The sequence below is a fragment of the Rhamphochromis sp. 'chilingali' genome, assembly GCF_963969265.1.
Source record: "Rhamphochromis sp. 'chilingali' genome assembly, chromosome: 2".
Lineage (NCBI taxonomy): Eukaryota > Metazoa > Chordata > Actinopteri > Cichliformes > Cichlidae > Rhamphochromis > Rhamphochromis sp. 'chilingali'.
Window position 1 is genome coordinate 11,242,572 of NC_137930.1, and position 25,957 is coordinate 11,268,528.

General features: G+C 37.7%; 1 protein-coding gene across 4 annotated transcripts; it reads right to left on the reverse strand.

Moving 5' to 3' along the window:
* Positions 1 to 225: 225 nt before the first annotated feature.
* Positions 226 to 25,695, reverse strand: tpm2 (tropomyosin 2 (beta)). 4 transcript variants are annotated; one of them, XM_080876602.1, is made up of 9 exons: positions 25,429 to 25,695; positions 20,716 to 20,841; positions 18,119 to 18,252; positions 17,425 to 17,542; positions 16,472 to 16,542; positions 15,514 to 15,589; positions 13,952 to 14,014; positions 13,786 to 13,855; positions 226 to 766 (listed from the first exon to the last, which is right to left on the reverse strand). In XM_080876602.1, the coding sequence occupies exons 1-9, from the start codon at positions 25,540 to 25,542 to the stop codon at positions 684 to 686; spliced, it is 855 nt and encodes a 284-aa protein (XP_080732728.1). In that variant the 5' UTR covers positions 25,543 to 25,695; the 3' UTR covers positions 226 to 683. The 4 variants fall into 4 exon arrangements, with proteins under 4 accessions (XP_080732728.1, XP_080732727.1, XP_080732729.1 ...); XM_080876601.1 differs by lacking the exon at positions 15,514 to 15,589 and adding an exon at positions 14,609 to 14,684 and having other exon boundaries at positions 247 to 766; positions 25,429 to 25,691; XM_080876603.1 differs by lacking the exon at positions 226 to 766 and adding an exon at positions 11,817 to 12,142 and having other exon boundaries at positions 25,429 to 25,693.
* Between the last annotated feature and the right edge of the window lie 262 nt (positions 25,696 to 25,957).

Sequence of the window (25,957 nt, forward strand, 5' to 3'; positions counted from 1 at the left end):
TTTCAGACCCATGCTGTATTCCAAAGCCAAGTTAACTCAATGTCTGACTGAACGTGTGGTAGTTATGACAACAGCAGCAAAAACTCATGTTTGTGTGTGTATTACCATGACATTTCCAGACCTATAAAATAAAGCATTACAATTACAAAACCAACATGTCTATAATATTGGCTTTTATTGAGGGATCAGTATTCATATCTCCATATAAAGAACAAAGCATGAAAAGTAACAACGGCAAAATGAAGAGGTGAAACCTAAAATGTCATCCATGGCAAGAAATAAAAGTAAAAATACTTAAAACCTTCTTTTATCACATAGCTGGGTTTCTTTTTAAAACAATTTTAATCTTACTATCCTTTAATAACGGTGACAATGCACATACTGTATGTCTTGTGATACATAAATGTCTGTTTTTTAATATAGCCGTTTCCATGATTGATGTTCTAGTTTAATTTCAGTTTAATAATGATTGAAGTTTTGACAATATCTAAGATATTTTGAAGTTTCACATTCACTGCAAAAGGCGTTTTTCTTGCTCCTGCTTTTAGAATTATGTGAATAGCAAAACCTCATATTTCCTTTATTTATTTTAGAGATGCAGCCTGGGAGTATTATGAAAGATGAATCTGGTTTTTCCTCCTGCTTTCATTCAGGCTGTCGTTCACTGATATCTGTAAAGGTCACTATAGATTGTTGAGTTCCAAAAGGGTTTGGTCCAATACCTGGTGCATGTCCAGATTTTCTTCTTTGGCGTGGGCCAGTTTCTCTAGAGTTGGAAACAAAGACACAAGTTACCTTCCAAGTTAATGTTCTGTCTATGATGAATATCTAAAAAATCGAATTGCTCTCAAATGCAAAGTTGTTATGCATAGTCTTTGTGTAAAAGGTAAATGGACTGGTTCTTATATAGCGCTTTTCTACTCTGTCTGAGCACTCAAAGCACTTTGGGTGAATGAATTACTTGTATAATCACACAAGCACTTCTAAGCTTAAGTGCTAAGTATCTAACATTCATACACACTCCGATGGATGCATCGGAGAGCAACATGGGGTTAGTATCTTGCCCAAGGATATTTGGCATGCAGACTGGAGCAGCCTGGGATCAAACCACCGACCTTCTGGTTAGTGGCTGATCCGCTCTGCCACCTGAGCTACAGCCAGTGTGAGTTTTACAATAGAATAGTTGAGTCAAACAGGTGTTCAAGGATCAAATGAAATGAAAGGAAATGCTCCTGATAAATAAATGTTTTAATTTATAGCCTACTATAGTAAAATAAAGCCTGCCGTACAGCCTACAGGTTATATACAGTAGGCTACGGTATGAAATACAGATTGTTCAATATGAAATATAGATTCTTAGAAGCAACTCAGTACATGCAAAAATAGGACTAAAGTAGTCCTACACACATTGAAATAACACACTAATTTAATGAAAAAGACGGCTAGAATTGCTTTGTATGTAATATTGTCTCCTTTTTGAATGACTTCAATATTCTTCCCCTCTGCAATTCTCTACCTTATCATGGTGGAGGGGTTTGTGTGTCCCAGGGACTACAGTGGCTTGCAAAAGTATTCGGCCCCCTTGAACTTTTCCACATTTTGTCACATTACAGCCACAAACATGAATCAATTTTATTAGAATTCCACGTGAAAGACCAACACAAAGTGGTGTACACGTGAGAAGTGGAACGAAAATCATACATGAGTCCAAACATTTTTTTACAAATAAATAACTGCAAAGTGGGGTATGCGTAATTATTCAGCCCCCTTTGGTATGAGTGCAGTCAGTTGCCCATAGACATTGCCTGATGAGTGCTAATGACTAAATAGAGTGCACCTGTGTGTAATCTAATGTCAGTACAAATACAGCTGCTCTGACGGTGTGATGGACCGAGCAGTGAAGGAAACTTAGGCACAGGTTAAAGTCCAAAAAAATGATTTTTTTTATTTAACCCAAAAAACATAATTGGTTAACTCATGCAAAAAGACTCAAAATCTTGGGCCCATAAAAGAGGTCAAAATAACAAAACTCTACTCAAAGTTGACAACACAACTGATAACTCAAACAAACTGACCTAACTTAATGAGACAAAGGGAAAACTTTAATAGTGGCTGATCAGCCCACAAAAACAGGAGAAGGGGTAAAACACACAAAACCTAACAAACCAAACATAATGAACTCCAATTCCCCCCCATGGTCCTGAGTTATGGCGTGAACCAATTTGTATTCTTCCTTTAAAGCTCGCTCCGCCCCTTTTCCACCTCTTGGCTCCTTAATCAAGGGACTGGAACAGCTGCAACTAAGGTAACTCAGAAAACAAAAAATGAATCATACATAACAGTGTAAACTAAAATGTGCGCACTTATTTTAGAATGCAGTGTTATGTGGATATGTGAATTAACTCTAAACCAAAACCAGTTATTTATTGTCCTGTAAATTAGGGCTGCTCGATTATGGCAAAAATGATAATCACGATTATTTTCACTGAAATTGAGATCACGATTATTTGACGATATTTATTTAACCCTTTAAGACCTACTATAGAACCAAGTCCACCAGAGCTTATATTATTTTTTTTACATGCTGTAGTGCCATTTGTGGGAGCATTTCAAGTTGCTATACATCAATACAACTGTTATAGCCCATATTTTAATAATATGTATGCATTAAGTGCATAGTAATTACATAAATTGCAAAAAAGTGCAATAAACTACAAAAAAAATTGAAAATCGCTTTTGTTTTGTTTACATATATTTCTACTTGGAGAAATTTAAGAGGCTTATCCCTCAAAACTTTAAATACAATAAAGTTGCAAAAAATAGTTTCCCACCACAGGAAATTTATTTTGAGTGTCTTCATAGTTTTATTTTGGAGATACACCAATTTTTATATACTGCAGGAAAAACAAAAAACAATCCTATGATGCAAATTTGCAAAGAAAACAGCATGTGCATCATTTCACTGTGGGAAGTGATAGGAACGGCAAAGCGTGTTTCTGGAATATTATGTTTTTGTTCCTGCAAGCGCTTTTTATGCAATTTTTGCAAAGCTATATGTGGAACGAAACCGTGACCGAGGACAAGCTGATGGCATCAGATGTAAGTACAACTCCTCCGGTTTCATATGCAAAACAAATTATTGCGCTAGCTTACACGGTTCAGATTCTACAGGGATTTAAAAATAGTTACGCAAAACGGAGCGTGCTGCTCTGACCGGCTTTAAAGGGTTAACAATGACTTTAAAAAAATAATATAAAATAGTGTGCAACACCACTGAAGTTTTTTTTTTTTTTAAACTCTCTTTTCAACCAACGGCAGTCACTCTCCAAATAACTTCTGCTTAGCTTTCCGAGCTTCCCTCGGGTCCTCTTAATCAGCGGTCTCCAACCTTTTTTGCGCCACGGACCAGTTTATGCCCGACAATATTTTCACGGACCGGCCTTTAAGGTGTCGCGGATAAATTAGGGAGGGGCTAATAATCGGCTCAGTCATTTTTAATGATCGTTGAAAGCCCAGATCGTAATCGTGATTAAAATTCGATTAATTGAGCAGCCCTACTGTAAATTAATTCCTATATTTAAAGAAAGAAATGTGAATGCAATGTTACTTATAAGCCTCTACACTAACATGGTGGGTATTACCACTGTGTGGCTGTAAGTGCAGCCATCACAGACGGCCTCAGAGGTTGTCTAAGAGAAAATTGGGAGCAACAAAACCATGAAGTCCAAAGAACACACCCAGACAGGTCAGGGATAGTCAAAGTCCAGATCTAAATCCAATCGAGAATCTGTGGCAAGATCTGAAAACTGCTGTTCACAAACGCTGTCCATCTAATCTGACTGAGCTGGAGCTGTTTTGCAAAGAAAAATGGGCAAAGATTTCAGTCTCTAGATGTGCAAAGCTGGTAGAGACAGACCCTAAAAGACTGGCAGCTGTAATTGCAGCAAAAGGTGGTTCTACAAAGTATTGACTAAGGGGGCTGAGTAGTTACGCACACTAGGGCTGGGCAATATATCGAGTTTTTTAAAAATATCGATACATTTTTATAGGAGATATAAGATGTGACAATATCCTTTATATCGATATAGTCTATGTTATGTTATAATTATACTTGTGGAGCCGCAAGTTTGCCTCTCTTTCGTCCACTTTTGTCTCTACGCAACGTTACTCTGCCTCGCCTCTCTCCTTCACTGAACACAACTCCCCCTCCTCCCCCATCGCTTCACCTGCAGGCAGCGACAAGATGGACACGGCAAATCTCCGTTAACGAGTTACTGCGCATCAACGTGTTAACGACCTAACCACGCTAACGCCATGCAGCCCAAAATCCTTTCATTTTTTCAAAAGTTGACAGCGCGCCTTATGTATGAATTCTGGTTGTGCTTGATGACCGCGAACCGATTTTATGTGGTACACGGCGCTCAGCAATCTGTCAAAAAAATGTTTGAGTACGACTTTAGTAAGCTACGGAGCTGCACTGCTTGATGACTTGTCGGAGCATTACGGCTACCGAGGAGCCTCGCGGAGTAATACGTACCGTGTTTCAACGTAATATTACCGTACTGTGTGTGTATAAGGACCATAAATGGCACCTGTTCAGAGTCATGGTTACGAAGCGGATTTCAAACTCCAGGCTGTCAGTCACGCGGTAGAACTTGGGAATAGAGCAGCTGTGAAATCTGTCTCTTTGTTATTATGCTCAGCATCTTTTAGTTTACATTTTGACTGCACAATTGTGAGCTTTTTGTTATGCACAAAAACAACATTGCTTTAGTTTATTTATGGAGCATATTAATTAATAAATGCTCATAATTTATTTTTGAGTAATTCTTTCATGTACATCTATGCTGTATGTTAATAAAAGTGCCTGTGTGACATCTGGGAAACAGCTTTAACTAAGAACTCTCTTTTTGCTCTTACTTTATGGCTTAAAAAAATTATCGAGATATATATCTTATATCGCCATCCAGCTAAAAAAATATCAAGATATGAATTTTGGGTCATATCGCCCAGCCCTAACGCCAGTGTTGGGTAAGTTACTTTAAAATAGTAACTTAGTTACATTACTAGTTACTTCTCTCAAAAGTAACTCAGTTACTTCAAGTTACTCGTTACTTTCAAAGTAACTAGTTACTAGGGAAAGTAACTTTGGTTTTACTCAGAATTCTCTTGTTAATGTGTTGCTTCCATAACTTTGCCAGTCTTCTAGCTTGCTTACTTGCCACAAGTGCACTGTGCCACCTACCAGTAGAAAGGAAAAGATAATGTGCATATTTCCACGAGAGAAATCCCACGCCTGGACCGTCATTGACTGTTGCCATGATTCTAGCCTACGTCACAGAGTCATGTGCGCCTTTTACATCCAACACAAAAACTGCAGTCGTGGTGCTTTTGATTGTACTCAGAACTCGGAAATTCTGCCTTCTGAATAGGAAGATGTAGGCAACACCAGACTGCAGATGAGCTGCATACAGGGCTGGACTGGGACAGAAAATCAGCCCGGGCACTTTGACTAGTGTCATATCTTTGACCACCATTATAGGAAAAATCTTAAAGCCTTTGAATGAAAACAAACACTGTTGTGACAGTGATGTACACTGTTTTGATGGTATATATGTATCAATCTATCAATCGTTTGTTGTAAGATTCAGATAATTATTTTTTAAAAGCGAGACATTTTAAATGAGAATAAGAAAGAAAAGTATTTCCTTGTGCCCACCTCTCCCTGTTGCATGGACCCCTGGCAACACTTTGCTAGATCTGCACCTGCACAGTTACCAGCTGTCAGCTACCTAAAAAAGGATCCTGGGGTTATTTGTCTCTCAGAAACTGTTCATAACTTCCCTTCAACTCATTCATGTCACCTAAAAGGTAAACCTGTTTCTCCATCACAGCTCTGATGATCCAGTTTCAACATTATGCACTCCACACTGTATATAAATGCCACTTGTTTTGCACATATTCAACTCTGTATATTTTATAATTATTATTATTATTATTATTTTATTTTATTTTTTTACTATTTAATTTGTAAAAATGTGTATACACACACACACACACACACACACACACACACACACACGTAGGAAAATATTTAGTATACACATCCAGAAATGCATACACTATTATATATTGTACATATATTTATTAGTTTCAGGTTGGCCATTCTTGTATTTTGCTCGTTTGTGTTGTTGTGTTTGCACATCTCTGTTGCTTGTGGGGCTCGCACACAAGAATTTCACTCGCATGTGCTGTGCCAGTGTGCCTGCACATGTGATGTGACAATAAAAAGTGATTTGATTTGATTTGAGTAAGGACATCTCCTGGTTTCATCTTCATGTTTCCCTCTCACCAGATAACCAAACCGACATCATGACCAGCAGCTTTACAGCTGTGGCTCCAGCAAACATCAGCTGATACTAGAAATTAATATTAAATAAATTCTAACAACAGCTGATCAAGCTTAAATGTGCTGCTGTTGTTTAGCGCGACATCCGCTGGTTTCCTCTTTCGGCGCAAAGTGAGCGATAAACAAACAAGAGAGCCGATCAGCTGATCATTGATCAGTTTCATGATTGAAGTAGAAACGGGAGAGGGAGGGGGGAGAATGAGAGGAGAAGAGGCAGCTGTGCAGCGTAAAGACAGAATAACTGCAGCTTTGTGCCTTTTCCATTGTAACTGAATTACGGGACAAACTGTTTCTTTTCACCTCAATAAGAAACGCGTAATATTTTCTCTGAATACCAGACGGGACGGTTGGCAACTCTAATAACTTATGAACAAAATAAAGTTCAACATCATTAACTTCATAGCACCACCCAGCTGTATAGAAACTCCGTCATGCTAGCTAGCACGCAGTACGGAAAAAGTCAGAATAACGAAAATAAACTCCACCTAAACTTGGTTTATATCTGACCCAGAGAGACTGCAGGTCATAACTTCTTACCTGAAGTTCAGTTCACACTTGGACCAGCGGCCGCCTCAGGTCTCTTTTCCTTCTGCGTCCCTTTCCATCCTCCACCTGCTGGCCTCCAACACTTGCTAATGTTACTGAATCTGTGGAAGCTCCGCGATAGCCACCACACGAAGTAACGAGTAACGACCCTATCTAAATCCCAGTAACGAGTAACGCGTTCCTGATTTTGGCATAATAACTAGTTACCGTGCTCGTTACCACAATAATAACGTAGTTACTGTAACGCGTTACTTAATAATGCGTTAGTCCCAACAGTGCCTAACGCACACACCCCACTTTGCAGTTATTTATTTGTAAAAAATGTTTGGAATCATGTATGATTTTCGTTACACTTCTCATGTACACTACTTTGTATTGGTCTTTCACATGGAATTCCAATAAAATTGATTCATGTTTGTGGCTGTAATGTGACAAAATGTGGAAAAGTTCAAGGGGGCCAAATACTTTTGCAAGCCACTGTATGTTGTCTGGGGGCTTTTACCCCCTGGTAGGGACTCTCATGGCTCTTTGTCTGGTCCCTGACCAGACAAAGAGCAATTCAGAAGATGGCTCAGAGTAAAGCTGCTGCTCCTCCACATTGAAAGGAGCCAGTTGAGGTGGTTCGGGCATCTGATAAGGATGCCTCCTGGGTGAGGTGTTCTGGGCATGTCCCACCGGGAGGAGGCCCTGGGGCAGCCCCAGGACACACTGGAGAGATTATACCTCTCGGCTGGCCTAGGAACTCCTTGGTGTTCCCCCGGATAAGCTGGAGGTGGTCGCCGGGGAGAGGGAGCCCCCATGAACCGGCCTAGATAAGCGGAAGATGGATGGATGCAATATTCTTGATCATTACCAAAGCTTTATTAACTTACACAGTCTCGATTTTCAGCTTTCCTTTCTGGCTTAAAAAAGCATTTAATTTAATTCAGTTTATTTATATAGTGCCAAATCACAACAACAATCTCTATATGCTGTTAAAGACCCTACAATCATACACAAAACCCCAACAATCATATGACCTCCCATGAGCAAGCACTTGGCAACAGTGGGAAGGAAAAACTCATTATAATTATTGATGAAGTTTCTGAAGTGCAGGTAGGCCAGTTCAGCACCCAGACTTTTCGACTACAACGCTATGCTTTTGTAATAGATGTAGTATTGCACTGGTTTAGCATTCTCTTGCTAAAATATGCAAGGCCGTCCCTAAAAACGACATTGTTTGGATGGGACCACATGGTGGGCTAAACTCTGTATTTATGCTGTATACAATATTGTACGATAGATACAACAGTGATGGTGCATTTTCAGATGTACCGCTGCCAGTTCCATAGACAACAATAATACCCTGATACAGTCAGAAATGTATGTTTGAATTGAGCCATGATAACAAGTCAGATGGTCCCTTTTCTTTAGTCCAGAGGACACAGCGTCCATGTTTTCCAAAAAAGAATTCACAAATTTGATATGTCTGACTATAGAACACTTTTCCACTTTACCTCAGTCCATTTTAAATGGCCTTTGGTGCACAGAAGATGATGAAGTTTCTTTGCATGGTAGAGTTTTAACATACATCTGATGGTACAGTGAACTGTGTTCACAGGCAGTGATTTCTGGAAGTATTTCTTAGTGCAATTCAGTGATTTCCACAACAGAATCACACCCGCTTTTAATGCCATGCCACCTTAAAGCTCAAAGACCACTGTAATCCAATACTGATTGATGGCGGCACATGGCGGAAAAAGCATGGCAGCGATGGAGAATGAGAAGGGCGAAAGCGGATCGTTGAATGAAACGGATGAACCAGAATTGGTTTGTAAAAATGCTGCAACTTCAGTGGTGTGGAACTGGTTTAGCTTTCGTCTGTCAGATACACAACAAAGCACTATTTTTGGTAGAGTATGCTAGTGGGCCGTCGTTATTACTGTGTTTTTTGGAAAATACGGCACACTTAAAATCAATCCTTTGATTTTTCTGAAAATCGACAGTGCCCCTTATAATCCCGTGTGCCTTATGTATGAATTCTGGTTGTGTTTACTGACCTGGAAACGATTTTATGTGGTACACGGCGCTCGAAAATCTGTCAAATGTTTTAGTACGACTTTAATAAGCTACAAACTCGCACCGCTTGATGGATTGTCGGAGCATTACGGCTATCGTAGGCAGGAGGCTCGCGGAATGATACGTACTGTGCTTCAACATAATATTACCGTATTGTGTGTATAACCTCTTTTTAAGTTTTGTGGATATTATACATGGTTATGCTGAGGATATGTTGGCCAATTTCCACTGGAAATGCCTTTTGGTTAAACTGTCAGCAAGGAATTTGCATTTGCACTGTTACATTTTTATATAGCTTTAATCCACATAAAAAACAGCTGCTTGTTTAAGTGAAAATACATTGGGGGTTTTTTCCACTAATAAAGTTGTGGAGTTGTAAAGTATTTTGTCTAGTGTCAATTATATCGTCAGTTATATTGTTATCGCAAATTTTCAAATGTATATCGTGGTAAATATTTTTGGTCATATCGCCCTGCTCTAATTCCAATTCCATTATCGATGGAGTAATGGAGCAATCAATACCCTACAACACCGGGCAGAAAACGTTCTATCTAAGCCAGAAGGGAAAAAGAAGAACACACACATATAAAGAAAGCTCTTAAAACACATGTGGTTATCCTAATTGGGCTTTCATCAAATCAGCAAAGATGCACAGAAAAGAATGTCAGACACCAACTAGGGAGAATCAGAAACACAAATGGAACATCCCCTATGTAGCCGGTTTGGGAGTTTTGTCTTTGGGATGAACCAGTTTTTGTCGGAGTGTATGCCTGGGTCTGAAGGACACTGGGATGTTATGCTTGGAGAAGACTCTCCTGAGTTTCTCTGATAAACCCTGTATGCTGTACAGTGCATCGAGGAATGCTCAGACCTCTACATTGGAGAGGCACAATATAGAAGAGCCACCTTGGACTGAGAAGACAGATTGTTTGAAAGAGGAGTGAAAGAAGCCATCTTTGTCCACTGTGAATGGCAATCTTTGAACAGAGGTGGTGGCTTACAACACCAACTGTCTGCCATCTATAATCCAGCCTCTCGGCTCACTGGCTCCACTTTGAGAGTCACCACCATCTCTAAGCAGCATATCAAAGACATTACATCCATACAAATTAATTATATGCTGCGTGATCAAATATTTGTGCATGTTGGAGGTATTTCCCCTGTTGTGATCAGTATTGCTAAAAAAGTTATTACGCATATTACACAGAACACTTTTCTTAAAAGTAATGCAGTACCTTGCTTAATTACACCCAGGAGAAAGACATGATATACTACTCATTACTTTCATGTTACTCTGGGTTCAGCATTTACTCAACTTCAATGTCACTCTGGTTTCTTGGCCAGCTTAGCCTTAGCATGCTGTTTGTGAAGGTGCTTGCAAAGAGCCAAACTTGTGTTAACAGTATAAGTTTTTGTCCCTGAGCAGTCTCCACTTTACAATTGTATTCCCATCCTTTCTTCTATAAAAAACAGTCCATATGCTGTAAACTACATCACTATTTTCCTCTGACACACAAACTGAAATCAGTTGATCATAGCAAGAGTGCAAGAAACGATAAGCAGGACTGATAGGGCAGGCAGGCAGACGAATTGGACAACTGTGAACAGGTTCTTTACACATCCTGTCACATCATAACTTCCTTTTCTCCATCATATCAGCCAGCTCACATACTCCTGCCTTTCTTTCTTTCTCACTGCTTCCTAACATGCTTTTCCCCTCTCTTCTTCTTCTCATTACAGGGGTGGCTGTAGCTCAGGGGGTAAAGCAGGTCATCTGCTGATCTGAAGGTTGGTGGTTTGAACTCTGGCTCTCCCAGCCTGCATGCCAAATATTCTTGGGCAAGATACAGATGCATCCATTGATAGAAATGCCCCATCCATAGAAAGCACTTGAAAGCATAGAAAACAGAAAGTGCTTGGGTGAATGTGGCGTGTGAACGAATGTGAACGCATCATTCAATCAGAGCTCCCTGACCTGCTGTCCATCTACACCAAGCGGTGCAAGTCCAAAGCTAGGAAGATTATGATGGACCTCTCCCATCCCAACAATGGACTCTTCTCACTGTTGAGGTCTGGGAAGCGCTTCCGCTCCCTTAAGGCCAAAACAGAGAGAATGAAGAGGAGCTTCTTCCCCCAGGCTATTCGGGGCCTGAACCAGGTGTAGGACTGGACTCTCCCAAACACGTCACTATAAGACTGGACTCTCACACACGTCACCACACGCACCACCACACATTTCCTATAATCCTATAATTCCTATAATTTATAATCCTTATCTTTATAATCTCTTCTGCTATTTGCACATTCTTTACTGTAAATTCCTAAGTTAATTTGTAAATTTTTGTAGTAAATTGTAAATATTGTAAAACTTTTCTTCTGTCATTTAATGGTCGGGCATTGTACAGCTACAAGCATTTCACCCCCATGTCATACTGTGTATGGTTGTGTGTGTGTGACAAATAAAATTTGAATTTGAATTTGTGTTGTTTAAAGCACTTCGAATGCTCCGGGAGAGTAGAAATGTTCTATCAATCACATTACATTTAGCATTTACAAATTCCACCAGCAAACCGTTGGCCAAGTGCAGAGGAAGCAGTCAGTGTTAATGAGGACTGATGATCCACATATTTGATTTGGCCAAGGTTTTATGATGTATGCCCTTCCTGATGGAACCATCCCCATTTAGTGCTTGGGAGAAGCACTAGGAATTCACTGATGTGGCCATCCCATGACTGGGTAAAATACACACACAATTACGAACTGACAAACTGACGAATTACGAGAGTGACAAGGAAAACTGAGAGAAAGTTGTGAAGTGAAGACAGCTTTATTACAGGGGAAAGACAAAACAGAATTGCTTAACTAATATTTTGCTAAAGAGAAGACAGCAACATAGTAGCTCAACCTTCTTCTTTAAAAAAGACCAGTCCTGTGAAATAGCTTACTCTTTTACCACACAGTAGCACTGTGGAGTGGAGAAAAAGAACAGCAAACAGGCAGTAGAGTTCAGACAGGAAAGAGGGGCAGCGAAGAAGTAAGACAACTTCTACAGTGTAGTCATATCGTTGAGGGCCAGGTCCAGCTCCTCACTGAGAGCCTTGCCCTTCAGCTTCTGAGCATATACTTCATCTAAAGGAGGACATTGAGACACGGAAACAATTAATCACATAGAGAGACAGAGATCGGATAGAGGTAGGAAGACAGGAAAAAGAAAAGAAAATAGTTTAAACTGTAAATCTTCATACCGATTCACAAGTGTTAATGCCATCACATCAGCTTGTTACTTCAGCTCACCAAGACAACAGACAGCCAAACCTGAGCTTAGTCAAGCAAATGCCAACATCCCTGACTTTGATTAGTAAGGAAAAGATACAAATTGAACAAATAACTGGAATTATTGGTTGGTACAATTTAGCCTTGATACCACAGACACCAGGATAAGTATCAATGTAAGCACTTCAAACCAAGTTCAAACTATTTTCATTCAACAACTGTTATGAAAATAATTAATGAATTCACATATCAGAACTACAACCACAAAACACCATGTTAAAAGTCTACATCATTCAACAACAATGTTTTCACTGTTGTGTTTATGTACAAAGACAAATATTGACAAACACACTGTTATCTGTTTCTAGATCCACAAAGATGTGTGGATATGTTTTTCTATCACTATTAGGGTAAGAGAAATCTTAGGAAACCGTCAAACCGATATCTGAATGTTTAGGTGTGGGTGCATACCACCATGAATGGCATAAAGGCAAAAATGCCCAAAAGAAAAAAAATTAATTAATATAGCAGCAACATCAAGTTTTACAACTAGTCATTTTGCTAGCTAACTACCTTCATTGTGGCATATTGTGCTATGAAAAAGTATTTGTTTGTTTGGTCTGAAACATGTAAGTGTGTGAAAGATGCAAGAAACAAAGTCAACCTGGGTAAATACCTGGGTGTGATGATATCTGTGTATTCTTTTTCTCCTGGATTACCCTTTTGCGTTACACATTTCACTGTTTTTCCTTTTGCTACCTAGCCTGACCTGTCTCCCCAATGTGATGTTTGTTTATTGTATGTACGGTCCGCAAGGTCTGTCATCTCGGTTGTGGGCAACCGCAACTAACAAATAAACGCTATCTCATCATCTAAAGATAAAATATTCAGCTTTTAAATGATGATTTAAATTATTAAGGGAAAGAAAGATTATTAAACCTACAAAAGAGGAGTAGGGCCACTGAAAAGAGAAAAAACAGTGGGGACATCTCCAAAATTCAGATTAAACTCAGAATTCTGAGAAATAAAGTGTATTGTTTCTACAATAAAGTATTGTATATGTTTGCCTAAATAGGGCTTTTAGTCCCTAAAACTAGGAAAGAACTATATATGAAGTCCATTTCTATTAAGGTGTCATAAAATAAAAAATATTCTTGCTTTTTGTCTTAGTGGCATTTCTCATAGTTGCTGTATTACTATAAATGTTGTAGGTAAGAACATGCAGAATGACGGCCAAGTGCATTAACTCTAAGTATTAAAATTAAGCAATTAAAATTAAGCAAAGACACCATAACTGGATTAGAGGAATTTGGTCCTTCCACTTATCATTGGCTTTATTCAGGAAATTGTAACTGCAGAGAACAGCTGTCCAACAAAGTGCCAGTTCAGTTACAACACCCCATAAGTGAAACTCTGTGTGATTTTAATGTTCACTGAGGGACACTGAGCAGACATGTTAGTGGAAGTACTGGCAGAGATAAGAGGTGTGTGTGGACTACCTTCTAAATCATCAATGGTCTTCTCCAGCTTGGCCACAGACCTCTCAGCAAACTCTGCACGGGTCTCAGCCTGGAATCCAAACCACAGCAAAGCATCAGCTTACTCCATAAATCATAAGTATACAACAAAAATAATAATAATAAAACTAGACTGGAAAAACTTTACCTCCTTCAGTTTGTCAGTAAGAACTTTTATTTCTTCTTCATATTTGTCCTCCTTTTGAGAGTACTGAAATATAAACAAATAACATACAAACTTTCACAAAGTGTGTTTAAACAACATTTCCATTTCATGAGTGCAGTTGGCCTGAGTACCTTATGTAAGTATTTTCCATCTGTTTTCCCAGGCTTTATCTCTAACTTTTAACCATGTGGATAAAATTATAGCTGTTTCATATTTTCAGTGGTGTGTTTCAATCAAAAAGATGCTGGAAATGTGGAAACCTATTTAGTTTAACCTTAAATTTAAAACTAAAAATGGAAATGGACACAAATCAAATAATTATCATCATGACAATTTCCATCATGTCATTTAAGTTAATTTTGCTGTATGCCGCTGAACTTGAAACAAAGTTTCATTTATTTATGGACTGTTTATGTGTCTGTATCCTCATAGCAAATTATAAATGCGTTTTGTTGAATGGATATAGGGTTTCTATTGATGTCTTTAGATTTGTTTGAGGTGAGGCCGAGTGACTGGTCCCTCTTTTTTACAGGTTATATTTTTACAGGTATTTTACAGTATTTTTACGGGTTATATTTCATATATATACAATCTGACTGGCCACTCTTCAGGCTAAATACCCCTCAGCTCCTACTGTACCTTTTCAGCCTGTGCTTCCAGTGACTTCAAGTTGTTGGTGACATTTTTCAGCTCTTCCTCAAGGTCACCTGATTTACTGACCAATGTAAGAAAGATGAAAAGCAAAAGAAGAGAAAGTAGTGACTTGAAAGGTAGAATAGCAGAAGAGACTAAACTCAGACATTGACTAATAAAAGACTACATGACTTATAACAAAAACCGCCAGGCTTTGGTTAGAATCTGTTTTTGGAGGGAGCGTGCATGGTCTTTGATCAGTTTCTTCCAGGTATTCCTTCCACAGCTCAAAGACATGCACGTTAGCTTAACTGGTGAATCTAAATTGGTCGCAAGCATGGATGCAATGTATATAAAGTCCCTAACTGCGTAGAATAAAGAAAGAGAAATTTAAAAATATAAAAAATCTACTTTTTAATGTGCCTATAAACCTACTAACAGACAGATACCAATAATGTCTTCATCCGTCTCTCGGTGCTTTGTCTTTATTACCCAATGAGTGACAAGGCCATAAGGCTACTGTCTCTACTAACAAATATTTTAATTCAATAAAATAAATGTATTTTTTCATTTTAAAACACTTGACTAATTTCCTTAAAGAAATATTAATAGATGACAAACAATACACTGATGTGAGGGAACACAATTTCAGTGTTATTTATATAATTGTGTTTATTTTTATTCTGAAATATAAAAAAAAAATACTTTAAGTACCACTGTATAGATGGATGGATGGATTCTTGCTGGTCTTATTAATTTTAAAGAAAAAAAGTAGAATATCAGCAGTACTTAAGTGCAGTATAAGAGGGAAATGTAGAAAACATAGATGGAAAAGTAAAGAGGCTGCAGGTCAAAGGAGCACAAGACAGCAGGTCACAATTAGACCTCAGTGGTGTTCATACAGTAAGTACCTCTTCTTCTGAGCACATCATGGACTTGAAATTTTGCTCCATTAGTTTGAGCTCCTCCTCCAGCTCCCTCATTCTCCTGCACGAGTTAGTCCAAAATGTTTGGGGGTGAGGAGGATTGGTGGTTGCCAAAGAGACAGTGGTTGTGCAAACATGCATTCATTCACAAAAACACAGAAAGAAAGAACAACACACAGCCAGAGAGGTATACTATGTAGGCAGGACTATCTTTGCATTAGCTGGCTCTACGGCTCTAAAATCCCAATCTAACAGGTTTGTGTACATTACATAATCCCACAGTTAAAAATCTGAATTATTCTAAGAAAACAGGGTGCTTAAACTGATATTAATTTAAAGCTCTGACTATGACCTCCTCTGGATGAGGTTTAAGTATACAGCATAAGCTGCCATGATGATGTAGCCAGGTTAAAAAAAGAGCCAGCTTAATAAGCCTGCAGCCATTACGTTTGCTTCATAGTACAACCTCACGTCTCTGTGTCATTAGTTTTATGTCCTACTTGATGACAGCACACAATAACACTTTGCATTTGTGATGAAATTGTTAAGTAAGCATTCAAGTCGTGCATCACAAGAAAATTAAACAATTACAATAATATTTGTAATTTAGATCACTTATAGAGCTAAAATTCCAAAATAAGTTAAATCTTCACAAATAATTGCAAATCATGGCTTTGCAATTTAAGCAGAGATAAAAACAGAATAAGTAGATTAAACAGCAGTGATCATTAGTCGCAGTTGTTAAGAGAATTCTTATGACATGCAACACTTAGAGATCCCACTACTATTTAATCTAGACATACGGGTATGAATTATATTATTTAAAACAACAAATGAGCAAGATTATTTTGTGATGGTAGGAGTCACATGATCTCTACCATGACAACATGTATGTATGTAAGTGACACTTGCTAGTGTTTTTGGAGTGCAGGTATTGACTTACGCCTCAGCTACTTCAGCACGCTCCTCTGAGCGCTCCAATTCACCCTCCAGGATCACCAGTTTGCGTGCAACCTGCAGATATTCACACACTTAAGTCATCCCAAATAACATAACAAGTCTGTTAACTCATTTTGCTTAGTAAAAATATTGTATTTATGTGAACTTCTGGTATTTATCTTTGTTGACCCTATTACTGACCAATTATATACTGTGAGTCTGCACTATGTTCAGTCAAGTCATTATAGTGCTGTAAAAAAGTATTTGCTCATCTTCCTTCAAATGCATACAAACCAACATCCCATTCTTAATACATAGGGTTTAATATAATGTCAGTAAGCCTTTGGGGTAGATGTAGCTCACATGGCAGAGCAGGTCATCTGCTAATTGGAAGGTTGGTGGTTCAATCCCTCCAGTCTGCATGCCAAATATCCTTTGGCGTACTCAATAATTTAAGAATGTGTGTGCATGTTAGATAGAAAGCACTTACATAGAAAGAAGTGCTTGTATGAATGGGTGAACAAGGCAAGTTGTGTAAAACACTGGATCACTGAATTAGAACTTGGAAATCATTTTATCTTCATACATGCTCAATCATCCAGGTAAGGAATTCCTAAAAAGTTGACTCTGTTCATCTGGACGTTGCGTTTCAGTGGAAGAAACGTTTCGTCACTCATCCAAGTGACTTCTTCAGTCTCAGCTAACTGCAGGTTTCCCCAACCTTAGCTTTGCAAGATTACTGAAAAAAGCACCACTGAATGAACAGTGGGCTGTTAGGTCAGTTCCTTGATCTTTTGACAAAACTTTTTGTCAACTTTTTGCCATATAATCATTTTTCTTTTTTAAGGTAACCTACTGAGAACCTACTTAGAATTTGTGTAGAGTATTAGTTGTTGTTGTTTTTTCTCCAACTGGGACATCATGCAATAACCATGAAAAAAAACAGCAATACAACACCTCTTCATATTTGCGGTCAGCCTCCTCAGCGATGTGTTTGGCTTCCTTCAGCTGCATCTCCTGGATCTCCATTTTCTCTTCATCTTTTGTTGCTCTGTTCTCTATGACTTTCATTCCTCTGAATAACAGGAAATGTGACGGAATAAGCAGTGTATACAGCAGTGGAATTTATATATTTTTTATATATATATATATATATATATATATATATATATATATAGAGAGAGAGAGAGAGAGAGAGAGAGAGAGAGAGAGATTGTGTGTGTCTGTGTAATTTTTTTGTCTCTGTATTAAATATGCCACTCTCCATGCTCTCAATTGTCCCCATGGGAATAGATAGAGTAACTGTCAGATGTACAGTAACTACACTAAAGTCATGAAAGACTATGACAGAGCTGAATCATGGTTCAAAATGTAATGCTGATAGTCATAGTAAATACAATACTGGGTTGTATAGTACAGGATTGGATAGCTGAAAACTCAAATTAAAGTGAAGAAGTGCCTTATAAAAAAGGCTGGATGTATTTGCCATGTCCCACGCTTAAAAGAGTAACAGTAATAGTTTAACAAAAACAACTGTACCTTCAATAACACACTAGCATTCATAAAGAGGAGCATAAAGAATAGCAAACAGCATCTTAACTCTACAGACAGAGAGTTCAAATTTTAGATGGATGGACATGAAGCTCATCACCTCTCACTCTCATCTGCAGCTTTCTCAGCCTCCTCCAGCTTCTGCAAAGCAGTAGCCAGTCTCTCCTGAGCTCTATCCAACTCCTCCTCAACCAACTGGATACGTCTGTTTAAGGATGCCACTTCTGCCTCAGCCTGCGGGGACACACACACACAATTATTTTTTGTCTTTTTTGTGTTTTTTCCCCCCCTGTTCTTCTCTCCTGGCTCCAAGTAGTCATTAATTTGCACATCTAGACTGAATCCACACGTCTATTATCTTGAGGGTAAAAGAAAAAAAAAAGTTGTTTTTGATTGCTAAGCGGAGTCCTAAGATATGTTCCTTACAGTTTGTTTGTTTTTTCTAATTGGGTTACTATTAAAAGAAACAAGGATGTGATATTTGACCAAAAAAAATGCAGGACTTTTTAAATGACATTAAATGAGCAAAGACGGTGGTAGAAGCATATAAAGTCAACAATGTTTTGAAGCTTTTTTTTAAGTCGCCTAAAGAGTTTCAAGATGGCTACCGAGTGGCAAGACTTTCATTTAATGTTTTATTTTAGAATATAATGCCATTAAATTGCTTTAATTCTTTTATTTGTCAGTTATTTTTTATAGTTATATTTCCACTTTTACAAACAAAGGGGAAACAGCCGTTCATTGACGACTGCAGTTTCCGGTGTAGCGGTCTTAAGACGGTGTTTCTGAGTATTACCCTTTCCCTGGCCTGCCTCTCCATGTCAGCTTCTTCCCGCAGCAGCTCTGCTTGTTCTTCGGCCTCATGCGTCGCTTGCTGCAGTGTCTGTATTTTCCGTCTGACAGAGTCTATGGACGTCAAAGTCGCCATGCTGCGAATATTCAACTTCGAGCTTTTCGCAGGCGTCACGGCGTTGCCTTGGCAACTGTAAGTCGGAATCAATGCAAGAGTTTTCTGGTTACTGTTTCAAAATAAAAGTTGGCGTTCCAGGTGAAGTCGGAAGTCACTCTTTTCAAATGGAACGCCCGCTTAACTCGGATTTCCAACTCGGGCTTCCATCTTCGAGTTAAGAATTGAAGATGGAGGTTTTGCACATAAACATTAGCAACACTGTAAAAATGGTAATATATACATGTTCTATAAATAGAGAGTTGAACAGGCTCTACCAATGAATGTGCTCCATAGTGGTTTTAAAATAAATAAATAAATAAATGAATAAGCAGTTTTGTTTTGCTACTGAACCATCTACCTTGCAGGAACAAAATAAATCCTGTTTTTCCAGGCTTCTCAGAGTTCACTAGCCTCATCCTCAGAGGTAAATGGAACACAGCTTAGCAATGACACAAGTTATTTGGACAGATAATTTTTCTAATATTCCTTCATAGGTAATAAAGTAAGATTTTAGATAGATTATAGATTATAATAATGCATATTTTTATATAACAGTATACTCGATTAGGTTCATTTTTCACCCTTATGCTAACAGTACAGCAATACAACATGGAATATGACTGCTCATATTTTTTTGCACACCTCCAGATAATGTAAGTAAGAAATTGGCTACAGTGTCAATAAGAAGGACAATTTGTAAAGGCACTAATGATGGTAAAAAGTCAAACTTTTCAAATTATTTATTTCAAATTATTTTCAAAGTACATATATATGCACAACATAAATGTGTTTGAGAATAGAACTTGATGTCCCAAGGCAAAGGTATTTATGTTAGAGTGAACATCAGTTACAAGCAGAGGAAGCATAAACAAATGAATGCATTGCTCTGATGCTTTTCCATCTTTGGAAACCTCACAGTGACTCTGCAGACAAGACAAAGTTCCACTCCTTTTAGGACCAATGCATGTGGTCTCACTCTTTCCTGCATTGCTCATTTTGACTCAGAACTTTTAAAGAAAACTAGACCACAAAAATGACTGTGACTCTCATAAAAGGCATTGTGGCCCCATTTTCACTACTAATCCTGTTCCATAAGTCAAACATAATACATCCAACAAAACTATTATAGTTGTAGGAATAGAAAGTTAAATATATACTCATTAAATATAGTAGTAATTCAAGTACCTGTACAGATATTGAAGATTGTTACACCGGTAAGCTCCAAATAGTTAACCATAGTATTAACCACTGCACCACCATGCTGCCCAAAATAAAATCTTGCCTAATAAACTGTTAAGACTTGATAGATTAGTTGTAATTGTCCTCAGTGTGCTAATAATCATTTTTCTCAAGTAGCTGAAAATGAGTTCACTGCAAATGATGATAGTGATTTGGAGGATTCAGCACAAATAGCTTTTACATCATATGAATTGGTGATGATTTTTGGATATGTATAAGTTGATGGAATGTAAAGTTTGACTTACTGTAAAAGTAGCTTGTGCATATTTCAGACATAGTAGAAGCTAAGACTTGCTACTAGTTTTATAGCATTAGTGATGGCCTACATGACCTTAATTTCAGTTACAACCCAGTGCTAAACACCTGAAGTGACTGGATTGAATAGTGACAGAACATTTAAGAATGACAGTACACATAAGGTAACAACCATCACTGTGACCAGACACAGTAAGCTAATGTGATCTCGACAATGTCGCCCTCTAGTAATACTGTCATTTATGCTCACTTACATCTGCTGCCTTTTTTTCAGCTTGCTCCAGCTTCTCCTGGGCATCCTTCAGTGATTCCGAGTATTTGTCGAGCTCATCTTCTACTCCTTTCAGCTTCTTTTGCAGGGCAAGCAACTCCTCTTCAAGCTAAAGCCGAAATATACCAAGACACAAAACACAAAATTATTTTATTTTAGAAGCATTGGGGAAAATTGAACAAAACAAAAAAGAATTTTTATTTTATTTAATTGCTCATAATCGATTTGCCAAAAAACATTCAGTTTACAATAATGTGACAAATGAAAAGAAACCTTGCATTATTTCATTATTTTTGAAATGATTAAGCACCTATCAAAAAATTACAAAAAAATATCTCACTATTTATTTTAGCTTAGTGTTTTTAACCCCAGCAGTAATAGATTTGTATTAAAATATTCTGACAATGTTGAAAATGTAGTTCTTTTGACCTGCAGTGAGAATGTAGAGGCAGCAACAACTCTGCAAATAAATGTACTTGATTAGGCCTAAGTTCATTATTATGCAACAAATTATAACATGAGCTGTATTCAGTAAAAATCCAAATACTCAAAATCTAACTGGCATATGTGAGAAATGTTGCTTTACAACCTCCTGATGATGTTGTATTAGTTATAAAATTCTGATATTAACGTAACAGACATGGATCTTTGAGCATATCCATGCTCCCAAAAGGAACACTGTGTTCACTTATAACAGACAAAAGAAATTCTTTGTTATCCAGTGTCTCAAATATATTTTTACCAAGTTGCTGTGTGCAGTAACAGCATATAAACAGTGACAGTAGCCACCAACCCCAGATGCCTATCAAATCCAACACAAATCTAGTGTCATTTGTAACACTCTATTAATGATCTAGTTAGATGATTGGTGTAAAATCTGTGTGCATATTCTTCAGAGAAGAAAACACTTTTTTCTTAACCCCCAACGGTAAATCTGAATCTAACAACCAGATTCCCTTTTCCAACAGAAGCTTTCAGGACTATAAAAAGCCAGTTGCAAATGACAGTGATGTGGCCTGACAACAGTGTTCCTAGTACAAATGTGCTTTAAATATCTCTTCTGACAGCCTCTCACAGCCATCTAAGGCCTGATACTCACATATAGCATATGGCAGTCCTATAGTTCCTGTCATAGTGGTAACCAAGACAACGGCCTTGACAGACTCTTAAAAACTGTGACAATTCAAAGGTGAGTTACTTAGATGTAGAAATATAAATGGAAATGTTCATTGGTTCTAGGTAGAGCTGATGGTGATAGCAAGCTGGTATCCCCTGGGAATAATTTCTATGATAGCTGGTGCATAGTTGAATGTTAACAGATTGCTATGTGATCTTGAGAAAATACACAATAGAACTACACCAGAGAGACTATAAGCCATACAGGAATTTCACTGCGTTGTCAGATGTTTCTCAAAACAATAAATTATGAATATTTTCTCATGTGTTCAAGAGTTAGAAAAAGCAGTCAGTTTTGAATAGAAAATAGTGGAATCACATGTAGACTGAGTAAACTGATTTTTTGTGAGCTACTGGCTTACTCGTGTATTCTGAAAGGGAAATAAGAAGCAGAGCATTCAGGTATCAGGCCCCTCTCCTGTGGAACCACCTCTGTACTTTTAAGATTACTTCAGAGTTTCCTTTTTGATAAAGCATATAGTTAGGGATGAATTAGGTGATAGTGAATCATTCTTTAGTTATGCAATAAGTACTTCTTTGCCTCCCATAGTTATTTTTCTCTTCTCCTTTCTTTCATCCCCCAAAAGCTCATGGAAGATGGCAGAACCTGAGTTTGGTTCTGCTGGAGATTTCTTTCTGTTTAAAAGGAGTTTTTCCTTCCCACTCTCAATTGTTTGGTAATAAGGGATTGTCTGATTGCTGGGGTTTGGTTTTCAATACACCAACAATCTATGTCCACTGTGAACGACCATCCTTGAACAGAGGTGGTGGCTTGTGACACCCACTGTCTGTCACCTATAATCCAGTTTTTCCCTTCCCAGGTGCCTTAACGCCCACTCACATCTTGTGTCAGTTGATCTTAACTGGGACCACAGAATGGGATCTTAAATATTGGTGGTGGTGCTTAAATACTGGTGTGGTATATTATTTTGGTTTTAAACATTCTGTAGTCTAAAAATGTTTTGTACAATGTACATAGAGAACATAATCATGTTATCCAACAAACATTCCTTTTCAGACATTTAAAATGAACAGTATTCTGATTCTTATGAAATTATAGCAGGTTGCAGGTACATAAGTCAGTTTTCAAATTTTAAGATGAAAATCAATTGATATATTTATTGTTTAGACATAATTTTGACATAGATGGGTCAGATCTAAATCTGGCTGATAGCATAATTCATAATCATAATTGTTGATGTGTATATCGCTTCAACGTTGCAGCTGTTGATTTCCAGAAAGCCAGACTGCTTTTGGTGCATTTCAGTCACTTTCAGTTCAGTCCTTGTAAATGACCATTTTCAATGACTTTTCTTTGTTGTTGTTGTTTTTAAGCCACTTATGACTAAGTGTTCCGTCTACACATAACAGACAACTTATCAAAGAACCAGTTTACATGTATATCTTTAGGAACTTTGCTACTAGCAGGCTGTCAGAAAAACATCATCTGTTCTCCTTGCTTTAATTGAATCTACAAAAGAAGAAGAAGAAGAAAGAAATAGAATGGACACTGATGGGCCTTAATGCTCTGTCACTGAAGCTTGACAGTTAAATTCCAGTTTGGTGTTAAAGCTATGCCTTAAATATTACTACTGCAAACACTTCTGATACACTGTGCTAACTTATGCCATAATTTGATGTGCCCTTCTCAAGAAAAAATAACTATTTCATTCAGTTCATTTCGGCACAACAGTCTCAAAGATATCAATGGTAAGTTGTCAGGTATGGAAAAGTGTGGTAGGAAAAAGTCATGAGCAAGAGGTATGACTTCAATCTCAAGAAGATTTTCAAGAAAAGTTGATTCAAGAACTTGGGAGAGCATCAGAAGCGTTTAACTTGGGATAAAGAGGGGGGAAATGGACTTTTGCTTAATGGTCCAAAGTTCTCTTTTTCAGATGCAAATAAATGTTGCATTGAGAGTAGAGAGGCACATAACCCAAGGTCTTAAAGTCTAGTGCGAAGTTGCGATTGTAATGATTGGTCCACTTTGTTGTAGTCCAGAGTCAACTCAGAAGTCCACCAGGAGATTTTAGAAAACCTTGTGCTTCTATCTGTTGGCAAGCATTACGAAAATACTGATTTCCTTATTAACACATGTCCACAATGCCAAAACTCCTACAAGATGGTTTGCTGTCCATGTTATTATAGTACTGAAATAGCTGCCAACCAACCTGACCTGAACCTCATAAACAATTTGTGGGGTATTGTCAACAGGAAGAGATGAGTAACACAAAAGCTAAAAACACAGACAAGCTAAAGGCCACCATCAAATCTATCAAAGCTGATTGCCTCTATGTACTGCACTCATACAGTAACTTGTTGTGAAGAAGTCCCAACCAGGAACATACATTTCAGAAGCTGAATGTTTCTGTATTGATTTAAAATAATACTCTAATAATTTGATGCTGGATTTCTGATTTTCCTAAACCTTAATCATCAGATTAAAAATTAAAAAAAAGTCTGAAACATATCAAAGTATTTCACTATACTTTTTTGAACAAAAAAAGAGAGACATTTTGTATTTGCTTTTGTAGTTACTTGTCATGTTTAGTTTTGTAGTTATATATAAATACATTTAACTGCATATCATATTATATAATCGTCTTTTCAAACCTGAGAGATTGATCTTGTCACTGACTGAGCTGAACTGTATATGATCAGGTTAAATTACAGAACAAGCAGCTTTTGTCAGTGATATCCGATATAAGCAGAGACCCTTTAAAAGTATCCATCACGGAATAATTTTAGCATATAAGAAATACTCTCACTTTGGAAATTTAAAATGCATTTTGGTTATAATATTTGTGCACTTTTCCCCGATTTTAAATAAACATAAAGTATACCTATGTAAATATCAAGTTTCAAGTGAAAATAAAGATAATACAGGATATACTTTAACTATCTCTACATTTGGAAAATTATTGTGTCACAGCAGCCGAAACATTAAACAGAACCTATATCAAATTGAAATACAAGAGCTCAATAAAATAAATACAATACTGGAAAACAAAATCACTCAAAAAAGTAAAAGAAAAGAAAGGGGAGCACAACTAAATAGAAAAAAAGTGAAATAAAAGAGCAAAAAGTGTCTTAGACTCGTTTTTTTATGGACAGTGCCAAACATTGACGTTAAATGCCAAAACATAAAGCCACAAGCAAAGAATATCCTGAATGAGAAGTGTCAGCAGTATACATCAAACAGTGATAAGAAAAATCAACTTTAGCAGCCAAAAGCTACAGTACATTTTACATATTGAATTATGTATGTGCGGTGCAGGTAAATGATAACAGGACGATATCAACATCAACTGGTATGGAGGTGCATTTCACGTCAGACCTTTCGCCCATTTACAACTTAGTCGGGTTTTGCTTTTCAGCACTTCTTCTAAATTATTTTATATAGTTCTGTGTGTATTTTAAGGTATTTATTTCATAACTTTTCCTTCATTATGTTTACGTTGAAACGTTTAAAAGTGTTCAACGAGTTGCCTGTGAGGTGCAGCGTAGCTCCTTCCTTTACCTGTTTGCATTTGTCCTCTGCTCCTTTTTTGTCTATTTCAGCCTGTTCTGCCCGGTCTATAGCGTTCTCCTTATCCAGCTTCAGCATCTGCATTTTCTTCTTGATGGCCTCCATGTTTCTTCAGTGTCTGTGAGCTAAACAGAAAGAGAACTGCACCCAGCTTTCGGGACAGACACAGGCAACGGTCCGTGACAGGAGAACAGGAGGGTCTCTGTGAAGCTGTTCAAGAGAGTAAGAGAGGATGGCATGACAGCAGTACGAGCCCACGCACTCCTCTTTTTCTCCCACTTTGGATCCGTACGATTCGTTGACCATGTTTAGGCACTGAAAGCTGTGCAGGCTGTCTGACGTGTGTGTTCAGTATGTGAGAATAAATCAAGACTATCCCCGACCACTGGGACATCAGCAAAGGTAACAGAGCAAATCACTGATCTAAAACGTTTAGAGATGAAAAAAGTAGTACCAATCCGAAAATTACCAATTAAAATATTAAAGGCGTTGAATTAAAACAAACAAACAAACAAAAAAA

Bases quoted from the DNA above. Each gene is read 5' to 3' on its own strand.
- tpm2 (XM_080876602.1), bottom strand. From the start codon at position 25,542: ATGGAGGCCATCAAGAAGAAAATGCAGATGCTGAAGCTGGATAAGGAG. The intron at 17,543-18,118 runs GTGATGAGCTTC...CCTGTTATTCAG, and splicing joins GCTGCAGATGAGAGTGAGAG to AGGAATGAAAGTCATAGAGA. The intron at 13,856-13,951 runs GTAAAGTTTTTC...TTTGGATTCCAG, and splicing joins TTACTGACAAACTGAAGGAG to GCTGAGACCCGTGCAGAGTT.